Raw genomic sequence first — 25,866 nt, forward strand, 5'->3', positions numbered from 1 at the left:
TACATTTAAAGTATTTATATACTTTTGTAGAAGGGTATCTTAGAAATAATATAAGTTATTAAAATGAGATTATAAATAGTAAAAATAGATTATCAATAAAAATCTCCTAAATTAATCAATATGGATTAAGTAAATTTTCTCTGGTGAAAAAAAGAAAACAAACGGAAACAAAACCCCCATTGAATCCATCCTCAAGAAGCCAAGATTTGTTCCTTGTTGAGGATTGTCATATCCATACGTGCTTGTTCTTTTGCTCCGGAAACCATTTCCTCTTCTCTTATGCCCCCATCTCATGTTTCGCGTTTGCCAAATAACAAGAAAAGAAAACAAAAAGAAAAAATGAGAAAAAACAAGCCTCCTGTTGAATTAATACACAAGGCAGAAGGCCAAAACACCTTCAATTCATGGATCAGATCCATTTCATCATCTTCCCTCAGAAGAGAAGAGGTCGACAAAGATCATAACCACAGAATCCAAAATAGTGGATATGTGGACAGATGGTTATGTAATCGAAGGATGCATTAGCAAACAGGTCGTGCCTCATCCAAACCCTGTATCACTAGCAAGGCAAAGTGAAATCAACACCAAAAGAAGAACTGCTGATCCAATGTGGATCGATCCACCATAAAGGGGGAGGAGCATCTCGACCTCACGTACATTAACTTAGTAAAAAAGTTACACCCAACCCTTTTTTTTTTATTCTATGAATGTGGATGCAGATTTGTACATTTATTTTGGATCCGGAAAGATGAACAAGCATCTATAGAAGTAGCATCTGAATACACTACAGAAAACCATACGCTTATGTAGGAACGACCTCGTCGTCAAGTGTCTCGAGGCTGCTCTTGTTTTCCTCTTCCTCCTGAAAACCTTGTTTAAATCTGTCATAATTCGTTGGCTCACTCGATTTGAATGGCCGCTCTCCCAGGACCCGCACCAAGTCTTCCTGGTGCAGGACTTCCTTTTCAAGCAGCAGCTTGGCAACCTGTGCCACATGATCTTTGTGCTCCTTTATCAATTCAACCGTCTTCTCGTAGGCCTTGGAAATCCATTCCCTCACCTCGTTGTCGATGATGGCTCCAGTCTTGCTACTATAAGGCTTGGTCATCTCGAAACCATCTTCTCGCTGGGGGAAAGAGAGGAGCCCAACCTTGTCGCTGAAACCATATACTGCAACCTGGGCATAAGTCATTTTCGTCACTTTCTCCAGGTCGTTCTGCGCACCAGTGGAGATCTTCCCCAGCAAAACCTGAAACAACCAATACAATCATTCTCCGCTAGCTTTTATTAATCATTTGTGAAGAGGCTACCTCTAAAATCACAAAAGAGAATTTGCCACGGACTCCATCCAAAGATTATATGAATTACTTCAAGTGTAATAGAAAATAGATCTAGAATTTAACATCGACGAAACTCATTAATAGAAAAAAATTCCAAGAAGCATATCTGTCAAGAGGGACACTTTGCACCTCTTCAGATGCACGGCCTCCGAGAGTCATACATGTCATGTCCAAGAGCTGCTCTTTAGTCATTAGGAGGTTCTCATTAGGTACATATTGAGCAAAGCCCAGAGCTGCAGTACCACGAGGAACAATTGTTACTTTGAGGAGGGGCTCTGCATGCTCCAAAAACCATCCGGCAACAGCATGACCTGCTTCATGGTAAGCAACAGTTCGGCGTTCCAACTTGCTAATTACCTAGAGTACAGACAAGCACAGATAAGTTTTCATGTGTGAAGACATTCTTAGACCACGCAATACTAACATGTTCGGTAATCAACTCACCACCTCAACCTGCTAAAAAGAATATTGATACTCACTTAAGGAAAACAACACCATGGCTCAATAGCCGCATGACTAAATATTTATGGCATCATTTTCCACATAACAAAGTCATCAAATAGCTAATGAAATCCAAAACACATAGACAGTTTTTGTAAATTTACGAATTGCTGCACGATAACCATACAAAATGTCGTCACTTATTCTTTAAGTAAGATAAGTTTAACTCTTGATTCTTATATTTGTAACAAGGTAAAAAAGAAGACAATCTACAGAATAAGGTTTAACATATCTGAAGAGAACAAGAGTCAATACAAACAAGAAACATTTTCTTAAGAAAAACAATAAGGTAGAAGAAAAAATTACCTTATTTTTCTTCTCTAATCCACCAATGATCCTATCAATAGCAGCCTCAAAATGCTGCATTGTAACCTGTGTTTCTTCACTTCTTGCAGCAACCAAAGCAGCCTCATTACAAACATTGGCAATGTCAGCTCCAGCAAATCCGGGAGTAAGAGCAGCTAATCTTTGGGAATAAAATGAGGGATCATTATCTAGCTTAATCTTTTTAAGATAAATGCGAAAAATCTGCTCGCGGCCTTTAATATCAGGTTTATCTATTGTAATTTGACGATCAAATCGGCCAGGTCTTAATAAAGCCTTATCCAAGATATCAGGTCTGTTGGTACCAGCAAGTACAACCACTCCAGAGGTGGTTCCAAACCCATCCATCTCTACAAGCAACTGATTCAGCGTGCTTTCTCGTTCATCATTTGAACCTGAGAAACCTCCACGACCTCTTGCTCGACCGATAGCATCAATTTCATCAATGAAAATTATACTAGGGGCACACTGTCTTGCTTCTTGAAACAAGTTTCTTACCCTGGATGGTCCAACACCAACAAACATTTCCATGAAATCTGAACCAGAAATTGACAGAAACGGTACATCAGATTCGCCTGCAGTTGCTTTTGCAAGAAGCGTCTTTCCTGTACCAGGAGGACCTACAAGAAGGGCACCTTTTGGTATTTTAGCTCCCAGTTCCTCATACTTCTTAGGATTTTTCAGGAAATGCACAAACTCCATTATTTCTTGTTTGGCTTCATCACAGCCAGCAACATCTTTGAAATACACCTGGTTTACACATTGGGAGAAATAAGGACAGTTACACCATTACATATGAGAAAAGAATATAGGTCTTGCAAGCAGTTCTTTCTATTGAGAGATGAGCAACAAGTACACACAAATGTAATTGTTGGTTACTCAATATCATTGACAAATACAACAAGAAAAAATAACTCTGTGCTTTTCACTTGATCAATAGAAAGCTAAAAGTACAACTAGAACTACCAACAAATCTTCACCTGGCATTCTTACCTTATTTTTCGAATTCTTATCCATCTTGGTCACATGAGCTTTTCCAATGTTAAATATACCTCGATTTCCCCTTCCTGCACCACCCCCTATGCTAAATCCACCCTGTAATCTTTTCCCCATGAAGTACAGAAGACCCAAAAGGAAGGCCGTTGGGGCAAATTTCAGAAGCTCCTGATACCAAATTACTTCAGAGACATAAGTTACAGGAACATAGTCATGTGGATCTCGGCCCAATGCTTCCTGTGCTTCCTCCAACTTCTCTTCAAATGAATCCACACTTCCAATATTGAAATAGTATCTGTACCTGCCAGGATCACGTCTGCTGGGAACATCTGTTTTTGGACTATTAATTTCATTGTCCTGTTTCTGATTGTTTGCTTGAGGAGCACTCCTGACATAAACTTTGGCAACTGATCGATTGGATACAACAATATGATCAACCAAACCTGGTTCCAATAGCTTGTTTCTGAACTCTTGAAAACTAATCTGCAAGAAAGAAGAATCTGCATCAGGGGGAAATATTTACCATGATAGAACTCAACATAGTCTTAACATATAAGTACTACATTATATATTTGTAATCTAATTTTTACCAAATAGTCATTTATCAGCGTTCCAAGATGGCAAAGCAGAAACCAATAATCATATTAAATATAAAAGAGCTGATGTGATCGATAAAAAATGGTATTTACTAGAATGAGAAAAGGTAATAGCTCACATGTTTGTGGAATTTTTGATGCACTGAGACTCAACAGGACAGCAGGAACTATCACAAAAATTATGAGGTGCTAGTGGACTTCAGACACGAGAAAGGTAACCGACAATTAAGTGTCTATCCACAGTGGCTATCAAATATCACTCAATTTTTGCAGCAAATATCAAGAACTTCTTGCATCAACCAGCCTAAAAGGCCCTGAACTCCCTCTTATGAACCATAACTTGACAAACAACGATGCTAACTGCAGGAAAAGCTCTTGCTCAATTAAAAAGAGAAACTGCTAAAAATCATCAGTACATAGATAATATACAAGAGAAAATTTAGCAAAGTTGAGAGCAACTCGAATAGAGCAACTAAAGATGCTTGCAATCAGCTTTATTGATAAACTAAGATGAATAAAAGCAGAAACTTATACAGAAAAAAATAGGAATGTAAAAACCAAGAACACCTTTGGATGTAGTACATTTTAAGGCACTTCATTATTGCAAAAATAAAAGAATCCAAAAGACGAAATGTGTCAGTCATTGGCTCTTTATTAAATTTACTATGCACACACATGCCATGTCATTTTCCATTACTCATCCACAAATGGAATGGAAAAGTGCTTCGAAGATTACCAATCCAAGATGGTGCATTCCCTCAATGGCTTGTGTTTGTAGCATGTACTAGGTACCAATACTTCAGTCCTCAAAAAATAATGTGAATAAACTCATGGAGATCATTAATTAACACTGTCCCAGAAACAAATACTGTTACGTCATCTGATATGCTAGATAAACAAGATTATATAACTTCACCTTTACCGATTATAATAATACAGATGCCAAGCAAGGAAAATGAAAATAAGCATAAGTTGATCAATATTTGTAGCCTCACAAGTTAAAGCAACCTATGAGCACAAAAAAAAACTTTTCTGTTCTACAGTATAATATGATGCATACTAAGCAGAATTGTTCATAGTGGTAAGTGACCAATCCTTGGGAATTAGTGTATTAACAATTACAAAAAAAAAATCTTTTTAATTTTATGTCAAGCATGCAGCATGAAGTTGGATCCTGGGGTAAAGTATTTCTAACACCTAGACCTAAAGAATTAGAAAGGCCAAAACTTCTATCAGTACTGCAGGAGGTTACTATGATGAGATCTACAAGAAATATAGGAATAAGATGGCAGCATAATTAGATTTTCCAAGCAATCACGTTTCTGAAAAAGACTCAAAGACCGAGACACTTACTTCCTAAGATTCAGATAGAGATAATGATGTTTATGTATCAGTATATAGAGAAGAGGCCCAGACACAAAAATGTATAATTACCTCCTAATCATTTTATGGAAAGGGATTCCAGAAAATTAGTGCAACAAAATATTTGGTTTCAACTATTGGAACTTCGTCATAACATAGGAAAGTTGTGTAGAATCAAATAACAGAAAATGACTGAAAACATTTCCAAAACACTTTACAGAGAAAAGAAATTTTTACTGGATAAAAACAAAAGCATTTAGATGGTTAGACTGGAAGTCTAACCTCTTTTTGGTCAGATGTACCAGCAGAAAAAGATGAAAGCAACAGGCCAATAAATATAAGAGGAGCTATGTAATTCTGCAATTGCTTCATAAAATTCTCCTGGAAATTCCCATGATCTTCTGTGCTTGAATCCCCTGGGAATAATTAAAAGAGTAATATATACTGTTAATAATAAGTAAATTGCTTGAAGCACACCATAAATTCTGAACAGAAATAAAGAATATATAGTGTTAATAATAGATGATCATCAGTTTATACGAAAGTGGATATTTTGAAGACATATACTGTCAGGCAGTTATTTCTCAATCCTACATACTCCTGGAAGCTTCTTGAATATGAATACGATGATACATGTAGGTATCACATCTTATAGAAATAATATATACGTCTGACACATATTGTACAATCGTTCAATAACTCCCAGAAGCTTGCTGGTAATATTTCTTGATGAATGTGGATCTATTAATAATGGCCCAAGAAGAATGGCAAAATGAAAATTAAGATCTAATGCTATGGGAAATTGGGGAATGGTTAACAGGACAAAAACTTTGTTCTTATTTTCTCTTCCATATACTATTGTTTCTTTTAATTCATCCTAAGAGCATTTATTCTGCTTGGTGTGTTTTGAACCAGAGAGCTTTTATCACTTATTGTAAGTGGCATTTAAAACAAGGTCTGTCAGGTATAAAACAGATATCAATGCCTTCAAGCAACAATACCTAATTTTTCTATCCTTAGTGCATAGCATCCTTTTCATCATCATTACCATATTAGATAATTCATTGTGTGTGCACATTCACATTCATGGATTACATATTTCGAATTAACAGGCTCCAATACATCAACAACTTGCTCATACCATCAAAGAATTAGGTTCCTGCTAAACATAGAAAACACATCTAACAAAGAAAACCAGTGGCTACTTCTGGAGATATTCTTTGACACATAGAACAAAACTTGAAATTGCGCATCGATTAGACATATGGCATATGTCGAAGCATACCAAAAGAAGATCTTTTTCAGACAGACTATAATCTTCCCTTTGAACTAATTTTATTGAAGATGAGGAAATTTTGCAAGAATCAAACATACAGGGCATGATAAAGTACACCAATGATGATCATTTTTTGGCAAATTGTAGTCATGGATTTGAACTAATTTCCATGTAAAAGGATTAGTTGCACAGCCAATGAACTGACTCCAACTCTGACGCTCCAAAAATTACAATTCTTTCTAAAATTAGTGATAGCTGAATCTGGAATTACAAACTATAATTTGAACGTTGCATACCTTTGGAATCTGATTTGTTGCTGGAGTCTTTGGGGATTTCCTTCTTATCCCTTGGATAGTAATTCTCGTAATCTAAAAATAACAAAAAAAAATTTTTTTTTTAAAATAAAGAGCTGCCAGACTAAAAAAGAAAGAAGAAGCACAAAGAAATCAAATGTCATCCAAAGGTCAATACTTTTCTTTTTGGGGGAGCCACTAGAGAAGAATCGCCTGAAATTAGGATTCGCAAGCAGGAACCTCCAATGCGAGAGATGGCTCCCCACGCCGATCGCCTTATTGGCCCCCACCGAAGTCAAGTAACCCCTAAGAAGCCCTATACCGGCGGTGATATCGCGTCCAATGCAAGGTTTTTGCAGGAGCACTTCGCTAGAAATCACAGGCCGCGCGCCATAGCCACCCGACAGAGCACCCTTAACGACCGAACCCCAATAGTTACATGCACAAAATGATAGGTCTCGCAGTAGAAAGTGGCAAGAAGGGGGGAGGAGGACCGCCGTACCTTGGGTGATCGGGAACGCACCGATCGTAAGAGGGAGCGCCCGAGGCCGGAGAAGTTCATCTTTCCGGGAAGTCGCGCATGAAATGGGAAGAAACCTTCGGGAGAGATGGGGCAGCGAGCAGGGATTGGATTGAGGAGGCAACGAGGAGATGCGAGGGGAGTTTTTGGGGTAGTATCGACGAAAAGGGGGAGCGGCCCCGAGGCGTACCGCGAATTTTATTTGCAGCGACAATGACTACGACTACGACAACAAATGAGGCGAGACGTGATTTGGACTTCGGCTCAAATGGACGGATAGGATAGAGACACGAAAATTAGATGATCGAATTTAGTCACGATCGGAGGGTGTGGGTGATGCTTTGACACTCGACTTAACTCACGGGAGTGCGAGATGTGGTGCACGTTGAGATTCGCACTGCCCTTCCTCACCACATCTGCTTGATGTGAGTCTGGCTTATGTCGGTACACAACTTCCATCTCTTACGTCAGATGTGGGTCGGGTCATGGCCTGTAAGTCTCTCACATCGACCCGGCCCATTTATCGCGGGGTTCCTCAAACCCTCACAGGTCTGACGGGTCTTGTCATCGCCGTGGGAGGGGAAAGAGGGAAGACGGCGACGATGAGCGGTGCCGGGGCTCCGGACTTCTTCTACAGAGAGGCTCAGCGCCTCGGCTATGTCGCTCGATCAGCATTCAAGGTTTCTCCTCCTCGTACCCCTCCTGGTTGAGATCTTTTTGGTTCGAATCAAAACCTATGTCTTTGTATACTCTCCCTTTGTCTTCTCAGCTTCTACAGATGCAGAAGCAGCATAAACTGATAACTCCGGGGGCTTCGGTTCTGGATCTTGGATGCGCTCCCGGTGCTTGGCTTCAGGTACCGCCCCCTGGGATTCCTTCTATTCGTCTCGGAAGCTACCTCCTTTATTTTCTCCTCCTAAAGTATATCATTACACTTCGGAATACGTTTGTAATATAGTCCTGTTATGAGGTTTTTGTCACGATAAATGTTCTAAAGAAGTGATCTTTTAGTGTTGCTAGGTGGCATGCCAGAGCTTGGGTGCCCTGGAAAAGGGTGGGGCGGTCGTGGGTATTGATCTGAAGGTTGCTTACATGAATCTGCTTCGGTTTTCTGTGGACATCTATGAAAATGCTGATGAAAAAATGGATTAGATTGATGGCATGGTTTAATGGATCTTTGTAGACATCCTTTTTTATTTATTGCGTTTTGTTTTTTATTGCTGGGCAGAAAATGAAGGCTCCCTCTTCTCATTGTGATTCTCGGGTCAGAACAGTTTGTGCGGATGTAATGAGCCTGTTGAAGGAGCAAGTGAGAGCAATGTCTCCTCAGGTATCATTTGTTTCTTAGTTTTGGGCTTGCATGATGATTTTCATTTTTTAGTATCTTTCAAGTGCCAAAATAATGCAGATTTTGTTATGAAATTACATTCTCTAGTTGCTCAGAATTTTTAATTTCGGCTTGCTTTTGAAAAACTTGTATGCGGTTGATGCCTTATATCAGTGGGACCATTCCATCAACATAGTCTTAGTCATAATAAGAGCAACCAGATAGATGAAGGAAAATTAGCTATGTATACAGTAGCCCATGTAGTGGATGAATGAGAGGATTTTGGATATAAAACAACTCCATTTTGTAGATTAGTGTGGTGTCAGTACTTCTCATCTGTTCAGTGATTTGCAAAACTAGTGTTTCTTATCCAATTTGGGTGGGAACACTTGAATTAGCTACTTAGGAATATTTAGACATATACAGCAGCACTGTTCCAAAAGAGGACACGAAATGCCATTTTATTTTCAGCACATATGCATTGGTTATGGTCCTATGGACAAGAACAGCTTGACATTGGGATATGGGTGAAACTCCTAGACGGGTATAGCAGCTTCTGTAGAGCTGGATGTGGTGTTTGTTCTCTTTTAATCTCAATCCATATGGAATGGATGTGTTTCTTTTATATATGTGAACCAGTTAAATTGTTGAACAAATGCAGGTAGTTTGTCCCCCTAATTGAAGTCATTGGGTGTCGATAATGTTGGGAACATTTGGAGGGAGGGAAGATAAGGAATCCTACAAAGAGGATTAGATTGATAACTTAAAATTACTTCCTTTGTGACTCCTGTTTAAGTCACTGGAAGTTTAGAAGTCTTGTTGATATCTGATTTGACCAATGATTATTGCATTTTAATTATATCCTATTGTTGATGTTGATATTGCTATGAACCAAGACCTCTGTGGATCATGCTACTATGATATATTATTACATCATAAGGCATCTTAGTGTGTTTTAGGTCTGTTTTTTGCACACAAATGCTTCAACTCCCCTGACATTTGAATATCTTGAGAGAAACCATGGACTGTTTTCTTGTCATCGTTCATTTCTCGCCTTAAATGCCCTTATCTAGGTTTCTGAAAACTACAATCAACATCAGCTTCTCAATATTCTTCTTATTGCAGTTACTGTGATCTCCTCTTGTATTCAGTCAATCTCTTCCTATTTTGTTCTTTGTATAACATTGAGGCCTGAGGCCCTGGTTAATAACCTGTGATTACAGTCTTGAAAATAACTCATGTAAGTCGGACCATAGGGGTAATGGTTATCTCCTGTGCCTTTCACTTTCTAGATGTCATATCATGCTTTTGAAGTCCATCAGCACCTCTTTTTGTCTTTTCAAATAACAAAAGAGAGTCCATCTGTGGCTGTAGATATCATATCACAATTTAATCATGAGTCTGCTGGCGCCTTTTTTGTATCTCAAATAATAAGAATTTCCATCTGTGTAGTAGTTTCTTCGGAACCGAAGATGAGTCATTGGTGGTTACATATATGCTTTTCAGGAAAGGGGTTTTTCAGTGATATTATCGGATATGTGTCCAACAGTTTCTGGGATCACGGCAAAAGATACTGCTCTATCCTGTCAGCTTGGCATGCGCGCGCTCTCATTGGCTATTGGTAAGGTACCTTTACCTTGCTCAGCTGGTGATTCCAATACAGAGTTACACCTCAACAGCACAGGTCTCGATGCAAACGAAGTTGGTGTTCTTCGACGAGGGGGCAACCTTGTGATTAAACTTCTCGAGAGTGAAGAAAATGCAGGTACATACACTCCCTAGTATGCAATGCATACAAGCCTTGTTGATTGCATATTAATTTTCGGATCACCTTTAGGCATTTAGTTTTGGATTGATGGTTGCAGGATTCATGAAATTTTGCAAACTGCGTTTCACAAAAGTGTCATGGTTAAGGCCCAAGGCGACCAGATCTTGCTCAAGAGAGATATACTTGATATGTCAAGGTCTTCGATAGCTTGGACTACACGACTGAGAAAACTGTATTTTTTTTTCATGACAGCCGAACACAATGGTGGGATGCAACTTCTTGACATCTGGTTTTACATTGTTGTAAAGTTGGAAGTGAAATGGTGTGAGTTGGAATCCTCCACATGAACATGAAGTTTTGATGGGAAATTTGTGTGAGATTTAGGCAGCTAAGTGTTTATGACTAAATAATTCTGAATTAGAAGAATTTTTTATAGAAAACCTTGATGTTTATGATTGTCAACCATTCTGTAGTGTTTTCATAGGATGCTAATGGCAAAAGTTCCTTGTGATCCAAACCTTTCTGATAATTTTGTGTTTTGTATATCAGCTTCATAATTATGCAGGAGATATGGTTGGTGAAATAACAGATTCATTAACTTAATAGTTTTGAACTATTAGTATAAAGTGGATTGCTGGTGTTTCCGTGTTCTTCAAGTTGAAAGTGTTGGTGCAAGAAAAGCATGTCATCAATTTTAAGATGACAGGAGGAACAAGACGATGATTGGACACATCATCTACAGCTTTGTTCTTGCCAGCTTTCTTGCACCTTATTTAGGGGTTAGGATTGACCGCTGATCTTCAATATATTACTACTATCTTTACCCTCCGTGGAAATGGTGAGCTAGTCGAATCTGGCTTAACCTCGACGCAACAACTTATTCATACTATTGATGCATGTTTTTGATGCTAAACCTGTTGGAGTTACCACATGAATCACAAACATTTTTAGCTCAATCCATGGTAGAATCTTCTTTTAGGTTTTTTTGATGCTAAAACTGTCGGAGTTAAAAGGAGGAGGAAGAGAAGTACAATGAGGCCCGGTTTGGTGAACCGTCATGCAGATGATCAAAATGAAGCATGGATGCCCTTCATAATGTCATCGATTCATCTTCAAACAAGGGCAACTTCACCTACTGCACTTAATTTGAATTTTTGTGAAAATATATGTGGAAGAATTAGGTTTATAGGGATGTTCATAATGTTTTCAACTGTGTGTGTATATATATATGCATGGCAGTCTCTCTCTTCTTTTTATTGCCTCAACTAACGAAAGATGGAAATAGTTGAGATTTCAACGCAAGATTTCCATGTTCAATGATAGGGATTTGAATTCCAGAGAATAGTGCGTGCTGAGTAATCTCTTGGTCACAAAGCAAACAAGCTAATGCCCCAATCACATATTCCATTTATCAGAGAGGGACAGTGAGGGGTTGATGAAGTTGGAGGCAAGTTCGAGTGGGGGCTGTTGATATATACGACAACAACTCTATGCTTCTAAGTCAATGCCAAAACCAACAAACCAATATTTTAGAGCTGTCTTTGTGATCAAGAAATGCCCCTTCTCTCTTCTTCAACTGATAGAATACTGCCTCAACATTCGACTGATGGCGCAGGCCAATTACACTTGAATATTTCTTTGTGAACACTCTAAAGTTCAGGTAGACCTGACGCCTTTTGCAGCCCCGACAGAGAACCCGAGGAATTTTGTCTCTTACCGTTTCTTGCCTATATAGCGTTCTTGCCAATATCTAGGTCGTAACTCGCTCACGACACCCTTCAATCCATCCACTTGCAAGCTGTGGGACGACGAAGCATGGGTGGCGTCAGAACTTTCCTTCTTGCAGTGTGCATCTTATTCTCGTCGGCACAGCTCTCAGCTGGTGTTACCAGGCATTACAAGTTTGATGTGTGTAACGTGCTTATGTTTGTGTCCGCGGAAGCTAATGTAGTCGACGTGTTTCTTCGTTACCAGCATGTTTCTTTGTTGCAGATAACCCTACGGAACGCGACGAGGTTGTGCAGGACAAAGAGCATTGTGACGGTCAACGGGCAGTTCCCGGGGCCAAGGATCGTCGTCAGAGAAGGTGATCGTCTCGTGGTTAAGGTGGTGAACCATGTTCGCAGTGACATCACCATACACTGGTATCCAAATCCTTGGCTTCGAGTTACGTATCCGAGTGCCTCTTACTGCTGCGTTTGTCTGATGAGTTCGAACGGGTACGTGTGCAGGCACGGCATACGGCAGGTGCAGAGCGGGTGGGCGGATGGCCCGGAGTACATCACGCAGTGCCCCATCCGCACCGGGCAGAGCTACGTCTACAACTTCACCACTGCAGGTCAGAGAGGCACTCTCTGGTGGCATGCACACGCCTCTTGGCTGAGGGCCACCGTGTATGGCTCTCTCGTCATCCTCCCCAAGCGTGGTGTTCCTTACCCGTTTGCGAGACCATACAAGGAAGTCCCCATCATCTTAGGTAATCACTAGATCTTGACTTGGACGGACTAGTCCCCCTTAAATCATGATTTACGAGCGGTTGATCGCTTGGTTTTTGGCAATGCAGGTGAGTGGTTCAATGCAGACCCGGAGGCCGTCATCGCCCAAGCTCTTCGGACTGGCGGAGGGCCAAATGTTTCCGACGCTTACACGATCAATGGCCTCCCCGGTCCCCTGTATAATTGCTCGGGGAAAGGTGATTGGATTCCGAGTCATTCCCTTTGTAACACTTTTGGCGACAGCGAGATGCTGTTTAGATTAACGGTATGATATGCATGTTTGATAGATACGTTCAAGCTGAAGGTGAAGCCCGGAAAGACGTATCTCCTTCGACTGATCAACGCTGCACTCAACGACGAGCTCTTCTTCGGCATCGCCAACCACACCGTCACTGTCGTGGAAACCGACGCCAGTTACGTTAAGCCCTTCGACGCTGAAGCCCTCGTTATCACCCCCGGCCAGACCGCCAACGTGCTTTTGCATTCCAAGCCGACCTTCCCCAACGCCGCCTTCCTCTTCGCCGCGAGGCCTTATGCCACCGGGCAGGGCACCTTCGACAACACCACCACGGCCGGCGTCCTCGAATACCACAATCCGAACAGAGCCAGCACGAAGCTGCCGCTACTGAGACCGGCACTTCCGTCCCTTAACGACACTGCTAACGTCACGAACTTCACCAGCAAGCTTCGCAGCCTCGCGGATGATCGGTACCCCTCCGACGTACCACGAACCGTCGATCGGCGATTCTACTTCACGATCGGCCTCGGCACGGACCCCTGTCCCACGAACCAAACCTGTCAAGGCCCCAATGGCACCAAGTTTGCTGCATCGGTCAACAACGCCTCCTTTGTGTTCCCCTCCACTGCTCTTCTCCAGGCTCACTACTACAATCAGTCGAACGGGGTCTACACCACAGACTTCCCGGACATCCCTCCGTTCCCCTTCAACTACACGGGGACTCCACCCAACAACACGTTCGTGAGCAAGGGAACCAAGGTGGTGGTGCTTCCGTTCAACACCAGCGTGGAGTTGGTGCTGCAGGACACCAGCATTCAAGGAATCGAGAACCATCCGATGCACTTCCATGGCCACAACTTCCACGTGGTGGGACAAGGCTTCGGAAACTATGACCCGGTAACCGAGCCTTGTAACTTCAATCTCGTCGACCCTGTGGAGAAGAACACCGCCGGCGTCCCGGTGGGCGGATGGCTCGCCATTCGCTTCCGAGCTGACAACCCCGGTAAGTGACAGATACTACTATCTTCACTGGTGGTTTCTTTAGTTGCTGGACGTTGACTTGGGTACGGAACAGGTGCATGGCTCATGCACTGCCACATCGACTTGCATCTCAGCTGGGGGTTGAAGATGGTGTGGGTGGTCAACGACGGGCCACTCCCCAACCAGAAGCTCCCTCCTCCACCGTCCGATCTTCCAAGATGTTGATGCTGACCGCTGGATCGGTCGCGTGTGTTCTGGGGCTTGCTTGGTTGGAATTTTGTCGTGGTGTATCGAAACTTACTACGTCTCTTCTCTCTCTCTCTCTCTCTCTCTCTCCCCGCCTACTGTTGCGGTCAAAATTGGGTTTCCTTATTTTGAACTGTAAATTCCCACATCACAAGCTCCCAGATTAGACTTTTTGATATTGTTCTTGCTGGTTTTCCAATTGAATAAAAATAAAATTGGTTCCTGCCTTAAATCATCCTCTGAATGAACAGATGACGAATTCTCAGATTTTTTTTTTGATTCTTTTCGAGAAGTATGTATCACATATTTTTTAAAAATTTAAATAATATTTTTTTTCTTAATACTTGATATATCCTTAATTTGACAATCAGTCACCTATCTTTTCTCTCTCTCTCTCTCTCTCTCTCTCTCTCTCTCTCTCTTTTACTATGTATCGATCCATTGGATAAATCTGTTCAGGTACAATATTTGTATACTATATTATAGTATTTTTTTATTAATATCAAAAAATACTATAATCTAATATATTATATTATAATAAATATTTTTATACTATGTTACAGTGTTTTAAGCAATTTGAGAAAAATATTATAACATAATACAAAATCATAATATAGTTTTTATTCTATTATTATGTTTTTTATATTACTAAAATTACTACAACATGATGTAATTCACCCCATGGATCGGTGCATAAGAAAAGGGAGAAAAAAAATAGGTGACTATGGTTATTTGGGTTCTTATGAATATATATATATATATATATATATATATATATATAGTTTGAGAATTTTAAAAATAGAAGGCATTTCTTAGGGAAAAAAAAATTAAAAAATGATTTTTTTTTTCTCGAGAATTCGTCATAGAACAAATGGTAAATTTATTTTCCAGTATTAAACTCTATGCAAACCTCAAAAAAAAGAAATGCATTGTGGCACATCCAAAGTAGTACCAAATGCAGCCAATCATTAGCTTGTGCCACTAATGTCCAACCCTCCCTCAATGGTCTCACCTGAGACACCCCATAGATGCCTTGAATCACGCACACCATAAGGTCGGGCCAAATGAAGCTGCCCACCACATGCCCTGTCTGTATCCTTCACCGTGACAACACCTTCGATGGCGTCTATTCATACCACATGGCGGACAAGCTTTACGCCACTGAAAATTTTGCCCTCTCCACTGTTTCCCTGCACAACACACAACGTGTAGTAGGCATGCATGATGAGCGTCGACATTTGTATCGAAACTGCAGGTTATCGGATCATAAGAACAATTAGTGACTCACGTACTTATGATTACGGGAAGCAGAAACCTGTACGGGTGTTTTCGGAACTGAGGGCGCATGCATGGATGTCCCTCGTCTCAGGACGAGAGCACAAAACCCTGCTTTTTTTTTCCCCTTTATCTTGTTGCTTTGACCGCACAACAGCCGCGGAGGGAGGACGCTGGGGGCTGTGATGCGCTGTGTCCAGGGTGGCCTCCCGGAAGATCCAAATCCCGGTCTGCAGCTACAAAGATGAAAAGCTGATCAGCTGCAGAGGTGTCATCCGGTGCCAAATCTGTAGGGAGCTGAAAAGTATGAAGACTGAAACCGCCAGTCTTTTCCCTGTCTCAACCATGTGATTTCACCTCAGAATGAGCGAGCAATACCTTTCACAATTCCTTCTCTGCTACTAGTTAAACGATGATTAGCTCGAAGGCCACCCTCACTGCGTCAATCAATCAACATACACTCTGTTGCTCCTTCCATCTATATAACCAGGCACGTTAGCTGTCGCGAGATCTAGATCTGAAGATGGAGCTGTACATGGATGAGAAGTGGAAGCTATCGGCGAAGGGAAGCAGGAGGGACGCGGGGAGGAGGAGCATGGCGGAGTCGTTCTCCAGGCGGTGGGCGAGTCTGGTTAAAGAACAGAGGTCAAGGTTCTACATTATGCGCCGCTGTGTCGTCATGCTCGTTTGCTGGAGAGACTACTCCTGATGTCTCTGCTGGCTGACGAGGGCAGAAGAAGAGATCATATGAACTAGGAGAAGGGAGAAGCAGAACCAGAGAGAGATGGTGAAATCAAAGAGATACTCTGGTTTCTTGTACATATCCTCGTGTTTGTGTTAGGTTAGAAGTTTGTAGAAAGGATCACAAGATCACATTACTCTTGTTTTTTGAGTTGCGATTAGTCTTAGCTCGAGTTATGTGGTGGTGTAATCCCATACTTTGTCCTCTTCTATATTTGTGATCGATCGATCGATTGGTTGATTTTGTTCATGCGTGTCTCCCCGTTCTCTCTATATTTGTATTATTTTGATGCTTCCAACTCTCTCTCTCTCTCTCTCTCTCTCTCTCTCTCTCTCTCTCTCTCTCTTCCATGCACGTCTATGTAAAGCGATCATGGTTTAGTGCTTCAAGAACAATGTTAGTAATGGAAGGCATTGGCAATCATACTGAATGCATCTGTGACTTTGATTTAGGTTGCACAAGGGCAGAAGGTAATGAGATACCTCGATGCCCTGCACATGTTGAGAGTGGAAGAAGAGTCGTAGGCGAAACTATAAGCTCGAGGACAGATGGACTTGAAGAGATGGGAGAAGAGGGTGGGCTTGCAGCGCTCCGGCGAGCCATACTCCCCGGTGCAGCAATACTTGTCCGTCTTCAGGGCCAAGCACGCGCTCTTGCATCCCACCACCTTCCCCTTCTGCTTCACCTCGAACCTGGAAGGGCAGCATGTGTTCAAGTCCACCTGGCAGCCCGCCACGCCGCCGCATCCCTTCCCTCCGCCAACCGGAGCGATCGTGACCGGAAGATTGAAGCCCTCCACTAAACTCACGTCATAGAAATGGAGAGGAGACCGGTGGGTCCCCAACGTCATCTCGACCACGGTCGCCGGCGGTGTGCCTCCAGTACCGTTGCAGCGCAGCAGGCCGCCGCAGTCGCCACTGTCGCAGCTTCCTTTCCCGTTTTCATCGAAGCAGCAACCCTGCCTACCCCAGATTCTCCCCGACCATCCACTCGGCACGTCCAGGACTGCCTCCTGGCCGACGCCCAGATGGAAGCCACCACCCTCCGGGGAGCTGTGGCCGGCACTGCCGAGTACTCCAGGCCACACGCCGTCTTTGCAGTGGTTCACCAGTACGAGTTGGATCTCACCTGAAACAACAAAGACAAGGCCGTGAGTTACAACCCAACTCCTTTTGGTGATGCTGGTGGCGAGCCTCACATGATAATGAGATAGGAATGAAGAGGCAGAGGAGCAAGGTGTGTCGTCCCGAAGTCGACATTGTTCTTCGTTCTGGTCTTCTTAGTCTGCCTTGTGGCTATTAGAAGGGTACGAAGAGGAAGGAGAGAGGGGTTGAGTGGAGGGAGTGGGCTTCCTTTGATTTCGTTGTCATGAAGCAGAGTGGCAACTGCTCACCTGGTGGTAAGACGAGAAGAGTCACCGATACCTGAAGAGGAGATTGGGTTGGGTTTCACCCGGCTAACCCAAGCCGGTTGGGTCGGAATGAGTTGATCTTGGTTCATTTCCGAGCGTAATTCGGGTTCAACTTGGACCAGATCAAATTAAACCTATATCAAGTCCAAAAAAACCAAATCGGACCGACCGATCGATGATGTGGGAAATAAATCGACCACAAAGAGTGGATTTGGTTCGAGCCACTTCCATGTTGGATTAGATTATGGTTAACCTCCAACTGGACCCAATCTCACCACAATATTATCCACGAATAATATTATTAGGGTAAATAGGCAATAATCGGATCGATGGCCTTCCATCATCTCCATGCATCCGCTAACGGCTCTTTCCTCCTCCACCCATTCCTCCCCTTCGTGCTCTGCTTCGATCCGCCGCCACCTCCTCCGCCTCTCTCTCTTCCTCTCCGCCCCTCCTCAAGATTTGCCCCGTGTACCTCGTCGTGACGCCTTCTCCCTCGCTTCCCTTCCGGCGAGCCTCGGATGGAGCCGGAAGAAGAGGCGGGCCGGCGATTCCCCGCGATGGCGCACTACTCTGATGAGGGCGAGCCGCAGGGAGTCACCGTACGAGGTCCTGGGCGTCTCCCCTTCGGCGAGCGCTCAAGAGATCAAGCGAGCCTATCGAAAGCTCGCCCTCAAGTACCATCCCGATGTCAATAAGGAAGTAGGTACCTGTTGTTTCTTGAACATTTGGATTCTTCTTTCTGGTATTTCCTGTTCTTGGTTCCTATAGATCTTCGTTCTTGATCTAATTTTACTTGTCCTCCTTTGATTTCTTGAACAAAACCCATAAAGTTGGTGTCTTGAATCAATTCTGCATGTATGCCCTATTCCACTCATAATTTGGTTTTTGAATATTCCATAAAACCGATATCTTGATAGGTTTTATGTCTTTCATTCTTACTGACGATACTATCTTTAATTTACCCAAAAAAGAATCTGATCTTGATCTATTGCTATGTATAGTTTCTTTATATGCTTAATTAGATCTACTGCTATCATGGAGTCTCATCATGCTGGTGTATGTCTTGATGTTGTTTGATGTTGTATATGAGATATAAGTCATTCTATAAGACATTGTGTATCTCTTTTAAGGAGAGCACTTTTTGCAAGCTATGTGCCATGGCTTGACCCAATGAAATAATTAATCCATTAAATTGATGAACCCGAATCACTGACCCAAAATGCTTAAATCCAAACTAAAGATAATAATTAATCTTGTTCTTTATAGGCTCATAACCATCCCTCCCTCTCGATGTGATACTAAACTGGATGTCATAATCTTCCCTATTTAAAGCTTGACATCATCGTCAATATTCAAACTGTAGCGTAGTCCAGAACTGCCCTAGAGGGCTTCAATGGTTTCAATGGTTTAGAGCATGCACAATGACTTCAATCAAGTAGTGATCATGATTAAATAATCCATTATTGGCAACATAATTGATAAATGCTCTAACTAGATTCTTTTTAGTACTTATACAACTAACATGTTCTAGCCCTCTTAGAGGAACTTTGGAGGTTCTTTAAACAAACTAGAAAAGATATCAGCATAAGTTGCCATTTCTATTTGAGAATGCCTTTTCTAAAGCACAGTCACCTATCGCAAATAAGGTAGTTGTCATTTTCTAAAGGACTCCTTCCTTTTCTTTTTCCAAAATAAGTAGCATAATTTCATATTTCTCCCAAGGTTGTTATGTATCAACCAAGAACCTGAATTAAAAGCCTACTTGTCTCTGCTGGGAATCTGAGTTGTTAAGGACTTTGCTGCTCTCTCCGAGCTGGCTGGGTATGATCTCAAACCATTCCTTCAAACGATAACCGTAGGAACCCTTTCAAGAAATATTTTTTATATTTTCACTAATCAAATTTAGTTGTTTGATAAAAGAAAGTTTCTTAATTAAATTTTATTTTTTAATATAAATTGGAACTAATGTTAGTGGGCTTGAATATTGAGTACTGGAATAGTTCTTGACCAGAAGACTATATCATTTGGTCACAACAAAATATTGCTTTAGAGGATCTTTTCCTCAAAGAAATCTTGACAAGCTTGCTTTAAGACATCATGTCATGGTTTTTTCATGTAATTAAGTGAATATTGAGTCTTCTAAAATTTTGATCCTACCATTCCAAAATTTTGCCTATTGGGTTCATCTTTTTTTTTTTAATTCTATGAAGCCACTCAGCAATTTCTTCTGATGACTTGGAACTGTAGACATATTATTTCTCCAATTTGATTCAATATTTTACCTGTAGTAACAAAGAGACTATCCTTTGACCTATCATGCTAATGTCATTGCATTGATTAGTATATTCTCTTATCTTTGAAGGCAAATGCTCAGGAGAAATTCATGAGAATTAAACATGCATACAATACCTTAATGAATTCAGAATCACAGTTCAAGTATGGAAATCAAAGTGCAGATTTTTCAAGAACAGCTGAAAGGAGCAGAAGTGCCCCAGATGAGGAATTCTATGGCTTTGGTACATATCACTATCATACCCTTGCTGGTTTTTGACATTAAGAATCATTGCTGTTATATGTATCTATTATTCTAGAATTAGATGAAGGATTGTTGGATGGCATGATTATTTTAACCAGCTGTCTCCAGATCTTATATGGTGTAACTACAAAATAATATTATTATCTAGGCTCTGATCCCTAAGTTAATTGTAAGTCTATAACCATTTATTCTGCAGGTGAATTTTTGAGAGATGTACAAATATCACTAGGTAGATTTTACTCTTGTCAGGAACCAAGCTATCGTATCCTTATTCTTATAATAGAAGAGCTACTCTGATTAAAAATAACCAGAAAAATGATGTTGCAGAACAATTCTTTCAAGATCTGCAAGCAGAATTTCGGAACTGGGAAGCAGGCATAAGTTCACAAGAGAAACCCAAAAGCCTTTGGGAGGAGTTGGCTGTAAGTTTAAGTTTGACCATTGTCGTGATAACCAGACTTTTTCAGAATATCGTTTATCCCATTAGCTTTCATTTTTCCTTGCATAAACATATAGTTTTCTGCCTTGCAAACTCGAGAGAACTCTGTGATATTATTAGCTGACCTTTCTATGGTTCAAGATGTGATTTGCCTCTAATTAGATTCCTGAATTTTCAGGCCATTGGTGAGGAGTTTGTTGAGTTCTTAGAGAAGGAACTCAACATTAATGATTTGGATGTTGAAAAGGAGAGCTCCTGGGATGAATATCGGAATGGAAACCCCTCAGCATCTTCTAGGGATGGAAATGAGGAAAATAGTGTAAGAGATCAAAGTAAGAAGGAGGACAGCATTGAAGATAGCATCGATGAAATTGAGGCCGCTCTTGCGCAGCTGAAAAAAGAGCTGGGGCTGTAGGTCTAACTAAGGCAAGCTTCAAGGAGTGTTTACATGGAGTGTTTACTGGTTTAGATAGACATAACAGGTGGACTGGTTGATAACCAGTATGTTTCACCATCTACTTTACAGGCTTTGGGTTTTCCCAAAGCTAGTACACCCATGTACTGTTTTATTTCTTGTAAAGTCGTTCATTATATTTATAACTTTGTATATGCAACTCTATTATGTGGTGAAAATCTATTTTGTTACCTGTAAATGATGCGTACAAGTCATAATTCTTTGGTCTGTTCAAGTGATCTTCTTGCAGAAGAGAAATTGTGTTTCTTTCTATATAAGGGTTCAAATGATTCTTTCTGGTAGATGTGGCGGGTGTTTCAGCTGCAAATATGTTAAATCAGTGTAATATTTAGAAATCTACGTTGATCAAGTAGCTTTCTTTTATTCCTGGCTTGGGAAAGATTCAGGTCTGCTGCTGCATCATTTTTATTGATAAATTGGCTCACGATAATCTTAGGAAAATAAGGTGTGTTGCATCATTTCGTTGCTACAGAGGCCGATGAGCCGATGAGAAGGCTGCTGCAATAGGTGGGGGGTAGCGATCGAAATCACGAGATGCTTGTAGGAAGCAGAGGAGGTAGTTTTAATGGGTACACAAGCGGTAGCGGCAGGGAGAAGATTCTACCACATGCCCAAGTACGTCAACTACGCATAACATTATAATTCTACCATGATCGATGAAAATACAAAGGGCAATTTGTCCTTATTTTCATATTTTCTGAGCATTCCCCCTTTTCTTTTTTTATTTCTTAAAAAGTACAACTACCTCCAACCTCCGTCCCCACTGTATGTATACTTTCCCTTCGTATTGTGTTGGCTCTAACCACACTTGCCTGCATGTGTGACGAAATATGATGAAGCAACACTAAGATTCAGATAGGTTTGCTCACCATACCTTGGATGCAGTAGTTTTCCTGGCTAATGGTGATTTGGGTTCGCAACTGCAAAATCCATAAGAGAAATTGTGTTGCGAAATGCCCAGATGATGGGAAGCAGGCAATTGGTGCACACGATTTCCAGTCTTGCTTTTCTGCACATTAAAGTAAATTGCATTTTCCAATTATGAAAACAAAACCAACATGTAAGTGTGCATACATCAATCACTTGCTCAAGCTTTCCAGCCTCGTCAGCACATTTAAGGAATTGATCAATCTTCCTCAGAGATATAAGTGCAGCCCCAGCCCAGCAAATGAAAGTTATGATGCAGCTTCCACGGTTAACAGTATCAAACTATCCAGCATCACCATCAGCTACCGTGGTTTACTTATTTTTGATGAAGATGTAATCAAGTGCATCATTTCAGGATGATTGGTTCTGATAACAACTAGTTCACTCCACCTCAAAGAGAGTTGCAAGTCAAACAAGAAGATATAAGAAATTACTATGCAAAAGCAAAAAGAAGAATGATGAGTGAATTGAGAAATTATAATGCAACCTTGACCACGTCTTTGTTGGTTCTTATCCATCCACTTGTGATTCTTTATGCTTCGGTTAACAAGGCACAAGGCAATACCATACACACTGCACCACGAATGGTTTGGAATTTTGGATAACACCCTCACTATCCTCAAGGGAACTGCTGGTACCTTGATGTCAGTGATGGGCCGGCTAACAGGTGAATTGAAAGTTCATGATTATATAAAAGAACTATCAGCTCTTAGAATCTCTAACATCAAGATCACTGACTTCCAACTCTCTCTCTCTCTCTCTCTCTCTCTAAAGGTTCTATTTCAGAATAGAATAGAGCCTATTATTCAGACTATAAAAGGCAGGAAAATTGCTCTAAGAAGAAAAGGCAGGAAAATTGTTCTAAAAAGATTGGAAGCCAGTTTAATAAACAAAAAAGGGGCAAATTTACATAACTGCATTATTCTGTGGCTCCTAATTGGAATATTACCCTAAATTCTTGACACAATCAATTACCCTCATCTAAACGTGCCATATGAAGTCCAACTTGATTCTCATGATTCTGATAAAAATTGACAGTGGTAGAGTTCACAATAAGTCAATGAGAGCACTGGACAAATCAGTTCAGTAATAAGCGAATACCAAATCACAAGTCCATCACAATATACCCACTTTAAGCTTCTTTTTTTTTAAAACCACTAGATACAATGTATTGCATATTAGTTATCAATAGTATCAATTTATGTGTCTTTTCTACGTTCTAAACTTTATGGATATGAGTGTTGGACAGTTAAAAAACAATATATGCAAAATGTTTGTGATGTTGAGATGAATATGTGGAGTTACTAGGAAAGATGAGAAAAAAAATATTTGCATTTGTAAACAACTAGATATCACTTCGATAGAGGATAATTTGAGAGAAAATAGTTTAAGATGATATGTGCATGTGCCTAGAAGACCTCTGAATGTAATGGTCAGAAGAAATGAAATAATTAATATTAGTGGTATAAAAAAAAATAGAAGAGGACCTAGAAAAACTTTAATATAAACTATAAATCGCGTTCTAAAGACTCTAAACTTAACATATAGCTTTTTACAAGTCTCAATGGTGTCAAATGATCCATGTAGCCAACCTCAAATAGTTAGAGCTTATGGCTTTGCTATTATTGTTGTTCTACATTCTAAATTGTTCATTTGATAAAACACTTGTATAGCACTTCATGTTTGCTAGAAAGGCACTATATTTGTCTACGTTTTTGTCAACCAGTAACTTAGGCTCATAACTAGCCACATTGTGGATCCGAGCACTAGATGACAATTCAACAAATATTATTAGCGTTACCAAATCAGAAGAAACCACATATTTTGTTGGAGGAAAGAAGTTTAGGAAAAAACAATAGAAAAGCGTTGCAGATGCCTGCCAACATGTACCATTACAGAACAACACCAGTATGGAACTTCACACTGTCCAAAGGATTTGCTTATACACCTAGGAAGCATAGTGTTTGTTTCGGTCAGCAGAAACCTCACTCGAAAGAGTGCCAGCTAGGACAATTTATGTCAACAAGTTACCGACCACCATGTAACCCTGAGCTAAGACAATGTTTGTAGCAAAAGAACGTCTTTTGTTTCCACAATGTAACCCGGAGCTACCCACAAACTTAATACAGATTATAAGGATGAAACTGAACAAAGAGGAACAAAGGCAAGTTGCTCCACAAGAACAAGATAGGACATTAACCTTAAAAAACGCAATCTTCAAGACCCAATGCATAGAGTAATAAAATGTAAGAACATAAACATGACATAAAAGAGAAACTTGATCATTTTTCTTTGTACTATCAGAGTATCATCATCATCTAAAAGCCTGAAAAACTGATCCTACACGTTTTGCTACCAATTCCAGCAGGAATGACCAACAATAGTTCAAGCAATATAAAAAACTAAACCAGCTATAAGCTGGATGAAGAAAACACACCTTCTCTTCAAGATGAAAGAAGAACAATGATGTCAATAATGCTCAAATACCCTGCAAGCTAGAGAAGTCAAATTTCAAAATGACTAACTCAAGAAGCTATAAAGATTAACAAAGATGGGTGTACATATACATATACAAGAGAAATATTGATACCTCAACAAAATCAAACCAAAGATCCCAACTTAAGTCCTTCAATAGCAGAACACAGGATTTGTAATGTACAATTTAAGAATTGTATGTAAAGGAGGAAAAATAAGGAATGTTCACCCCATTGTTTCACCAATCACAATCATCAGTCTATTAAAAGCAACCAATCTAATTCGAAACGTACCTGAATATATAACAAGCTTGAACACCAATTCTTTTTGTGGAAGCAGGGACTGATTTCAGGATCTGGATAACGTACCAATCTATGTCGGAAATAGGAACACTAGACAACCCAGTCATCTCAAAATAGTTATATTTAATCGAGCACTTGGATCATCTCAAAAGCAAAAAAAATTGCAAGCATAAATCGTCAATCATGTCTTTGTCCCCCAATTCTTAAACCCTTCCTCCATCTTCTTAAGCAAACACCGAAGAATCAGAGACCTCCGTGTTTTGTCGTTCTTCCAACACTGCAACGAACATCAATAACAAGTATAGGATAAAACTCAGACAGGAAGCAGCAGCGGACGAAACGATCATCTAAGCCAAGTGTACACAACCGAGCACTTCGAAATTACAAATCTCAAGCACGACGAAGCAAAAAAGGAAGGAAGCAAACGGAAAAATTAATCGCAATCATGTACCTCTTTCTACCCTAAATCCGACTCCAAAGACAGAAGAACGAGATCGACTAAAAACCCTAGTTCAATTTCTTTAGCCCTAACCCAAACAGATCCGGTTTTCGAAGCAATCCGCCACAAGACTCGAAGGAACGAATCAACACCTGGAGTTGCCCCGCCGATCGGTTCTTTGAACCGCTCTCGAATCATCAATCTCTCCGTACCAACAGGAGCAGGGAGGAGACGACAGGGAGAAACCAGAGAGGGGTGGGAGAGAATTCGATCCCACGAGGAGAGGGTTCTCGATTCGCCACGGAGCGGGTGATAAAACCGGAGAGGGGTGGGAGAGAAAAGATCGAATCATCGGGAAGTCACGCCGGCCGATCCGAGCCGGGGCGGACGCCGCAGAGCGAACCGCTCGGGGAGGGAGCCGCCCCTTCAGGGCAACCGGCAGTCCCGGTTCTCCAAGCCAGGGAACCGGTCCAGCCAGGGCCTTGACCGGTAAACAGCGATTAGGCCGCGGCTAATCCAAGGAACCAGTCCGAACGCCTTACCGGTTTAGCCGGTCAGATCCCCTAATCCTCTCCCCCT

At 41.1% G+C, this 25,866-nt stretch overlaps 5 protein-coding genes and 1 long non-coding RNA gene across 11 annotated transcripts; 3 read left to right on the forward strand and 3 right to left on the reverse strand.

The window, feature by feature from the left end:
- Positions 1-600: 600 nt before the first annotated feature.
- LOC103996847 (ATP-dependent zinc metalloprotease FTSH 8, mitochondrial) lies at positions 601-7,392 on the reverse strand. The gene is made up of 8 exons (XM_009417873.3): positions 7,191-7,392; positions 6,867-7,101; positions 6,692-6,763; positions 5,402-5,535; positions 3,159-3,644; positions 2,148-2,915; positions 1,470-1,697; positions 601-1,249 (listed from the first exon to the last, which is right to left on the reverse strand). Exons 1-8 carry the CDS (start codon positions 7,248-7,250, stop codon positions 803-805), a joined length of 2,430 nt encoding a protein of 809 aa, XP_009416148.2. The 5' UTR covers positions 7,251-7,392; the 3' UTR covers positions 601-802.
- Positions 7,393-7,729: 337 nt separating this feature from the next.
- LOC135581505 (uncharacterized) lies at positions 7,730-10,765 on the forward strand. Its single transcript, XM_065081878.1, has 6 exons — positions 7,730-7,888; positions 7,978-8,064; positions 8,229-8,291; positions 8,437-8,538; positions 10,042-10,300; positions 10,401-10,765. The coding sequence occupies exons 1-6, from the start codon at positions 7,811-7,813 to the stop codon at positions 10,508-10,510; spliced, it is 699 nt and encodes a 232-aa protein (XP_064937950.1). The 5' UTR covers positions 7,730-7,810; the 3' UTR covers positions 10,511-10,765.
- Positions 10,766-11,991: 1,226 nt separating this feature from the next.
- On the forward strand, positions 11,992-14,484 carry LOC135592423 (laccase-4-like). The gene is made up of 6 exons (XM_065081879.1): positions 11,992-12,211; positions 12,296-12,447; positions 12,535-12,779; positions 12,867-12,995; positions 13,086-14,039; positions 14,112-14,484. The coding sequence occupies exons 1-6, from the start codon at positions 12,119-12,121 to the stop codon at positions 14,240-14,242; spliced, it is 1,704 nt and encodes a 567-aa protein (XP_064937951.1). The 5' UTR covers positions 11,992-12,118; the 3' UTR covers positions 14,243-14,484.
- A 2,216-nt stretch (positions 14,485-16,700) lies between these two features.
- On the reverse strand, positions 16,701-17,883 carry LOC135592426 (thaumatin-like protein). Its single transcript, XM_065081882.1, has 2 exons — positions 17,479-17,883; positions 16,701-17,408 (listed from the first exon to the last, which is right to left on the reverse strand). Exons 1-2 carry the CDS (start codon positions 17,537-17,539, stop codon positions 16,729-16,731), a joined length of 741 nt encoding a protein of 246 aa, XP_064937954.1. The 5' UTR covers positions 17,540-17,883; the 3' UTR covers positions 16,701-16,728.
- Positions 17,884-17,977: 94 nt separating this feature from the next.
- On the forward strand, positions 17,978-21,322 carry LOC135592424 (uncharacterized). Of its 2 annotated transcripts, XM_065081880.1 has the most exons (5): positions 17,978-18,393; positions 20,057-20,210; positions 20,427-20,459; positions 20,558-20,652; positions 20,848-21,322. In XM_065081880.1, exons 1-5 carry the CDS (start codon positions 18,040-18,042, stop codon positions 21,082-21,084), a joined length of 873 nt encoding a protein of 290 aa, XP_064937952.1. In that variant the 5' UTR covers positions 17,978-18,039; the 3' UTR covers positions 21,085-21,322. The 2 variants fall into 2 exon arrangements, with proteins under 2 accessions (XP_064937952.1, XP_064937953.1); XM_065081881.1 differs by lacking the exon at positions 20,427-20,459 and having other exon boundaries at positions 17,988-18,393.
- Positions 21,323-21,758: 436 nt separating this feature from the next.
- On the reverse strand, positions 21,759-25,779 carry LOC135592427 (uncharacterized). Of its 5 annotated transcripts, none has more exons than XR_010479047.1 (3): positions 25,440-25,779; positions 24,662-25,125; positions 21,759-24,566 (listed from the first exon to the last, which is right to left on the reverse strand). It is a non-coding gene; the product is annotated as an uncharacterized LOC135592427 (long non-coding RNA). The 5 variants fall into 5 exon arrangements; XR_010479043.1 differs by having other exon boundaries at positions 21,759-22,153; positions 22,219-25,125; XR_010479044.1 differs by having other exon boundaries at positions 21,759-21,956; positions 22,019-25,125.
- Positions 25,780-25,866: the final 87 nt, after the last annotated feature.

This window comes from Musa acuminata, chromosome BXJ1-9, assembly GCF_036884655.1.
Source record: "Musa acuminata AAA Group cultivar baxijiao chromosome BXJ1-9, Cavendish_Baxijiao_AAA, whole genome shotgun sequence".
NCBI classification, from domain to species: Eukaryota; Viridiplantae; Streptophyta; class Magnoliopsida; order Zingiberales; family Musaceae; genus Musa; species Musa acuminata.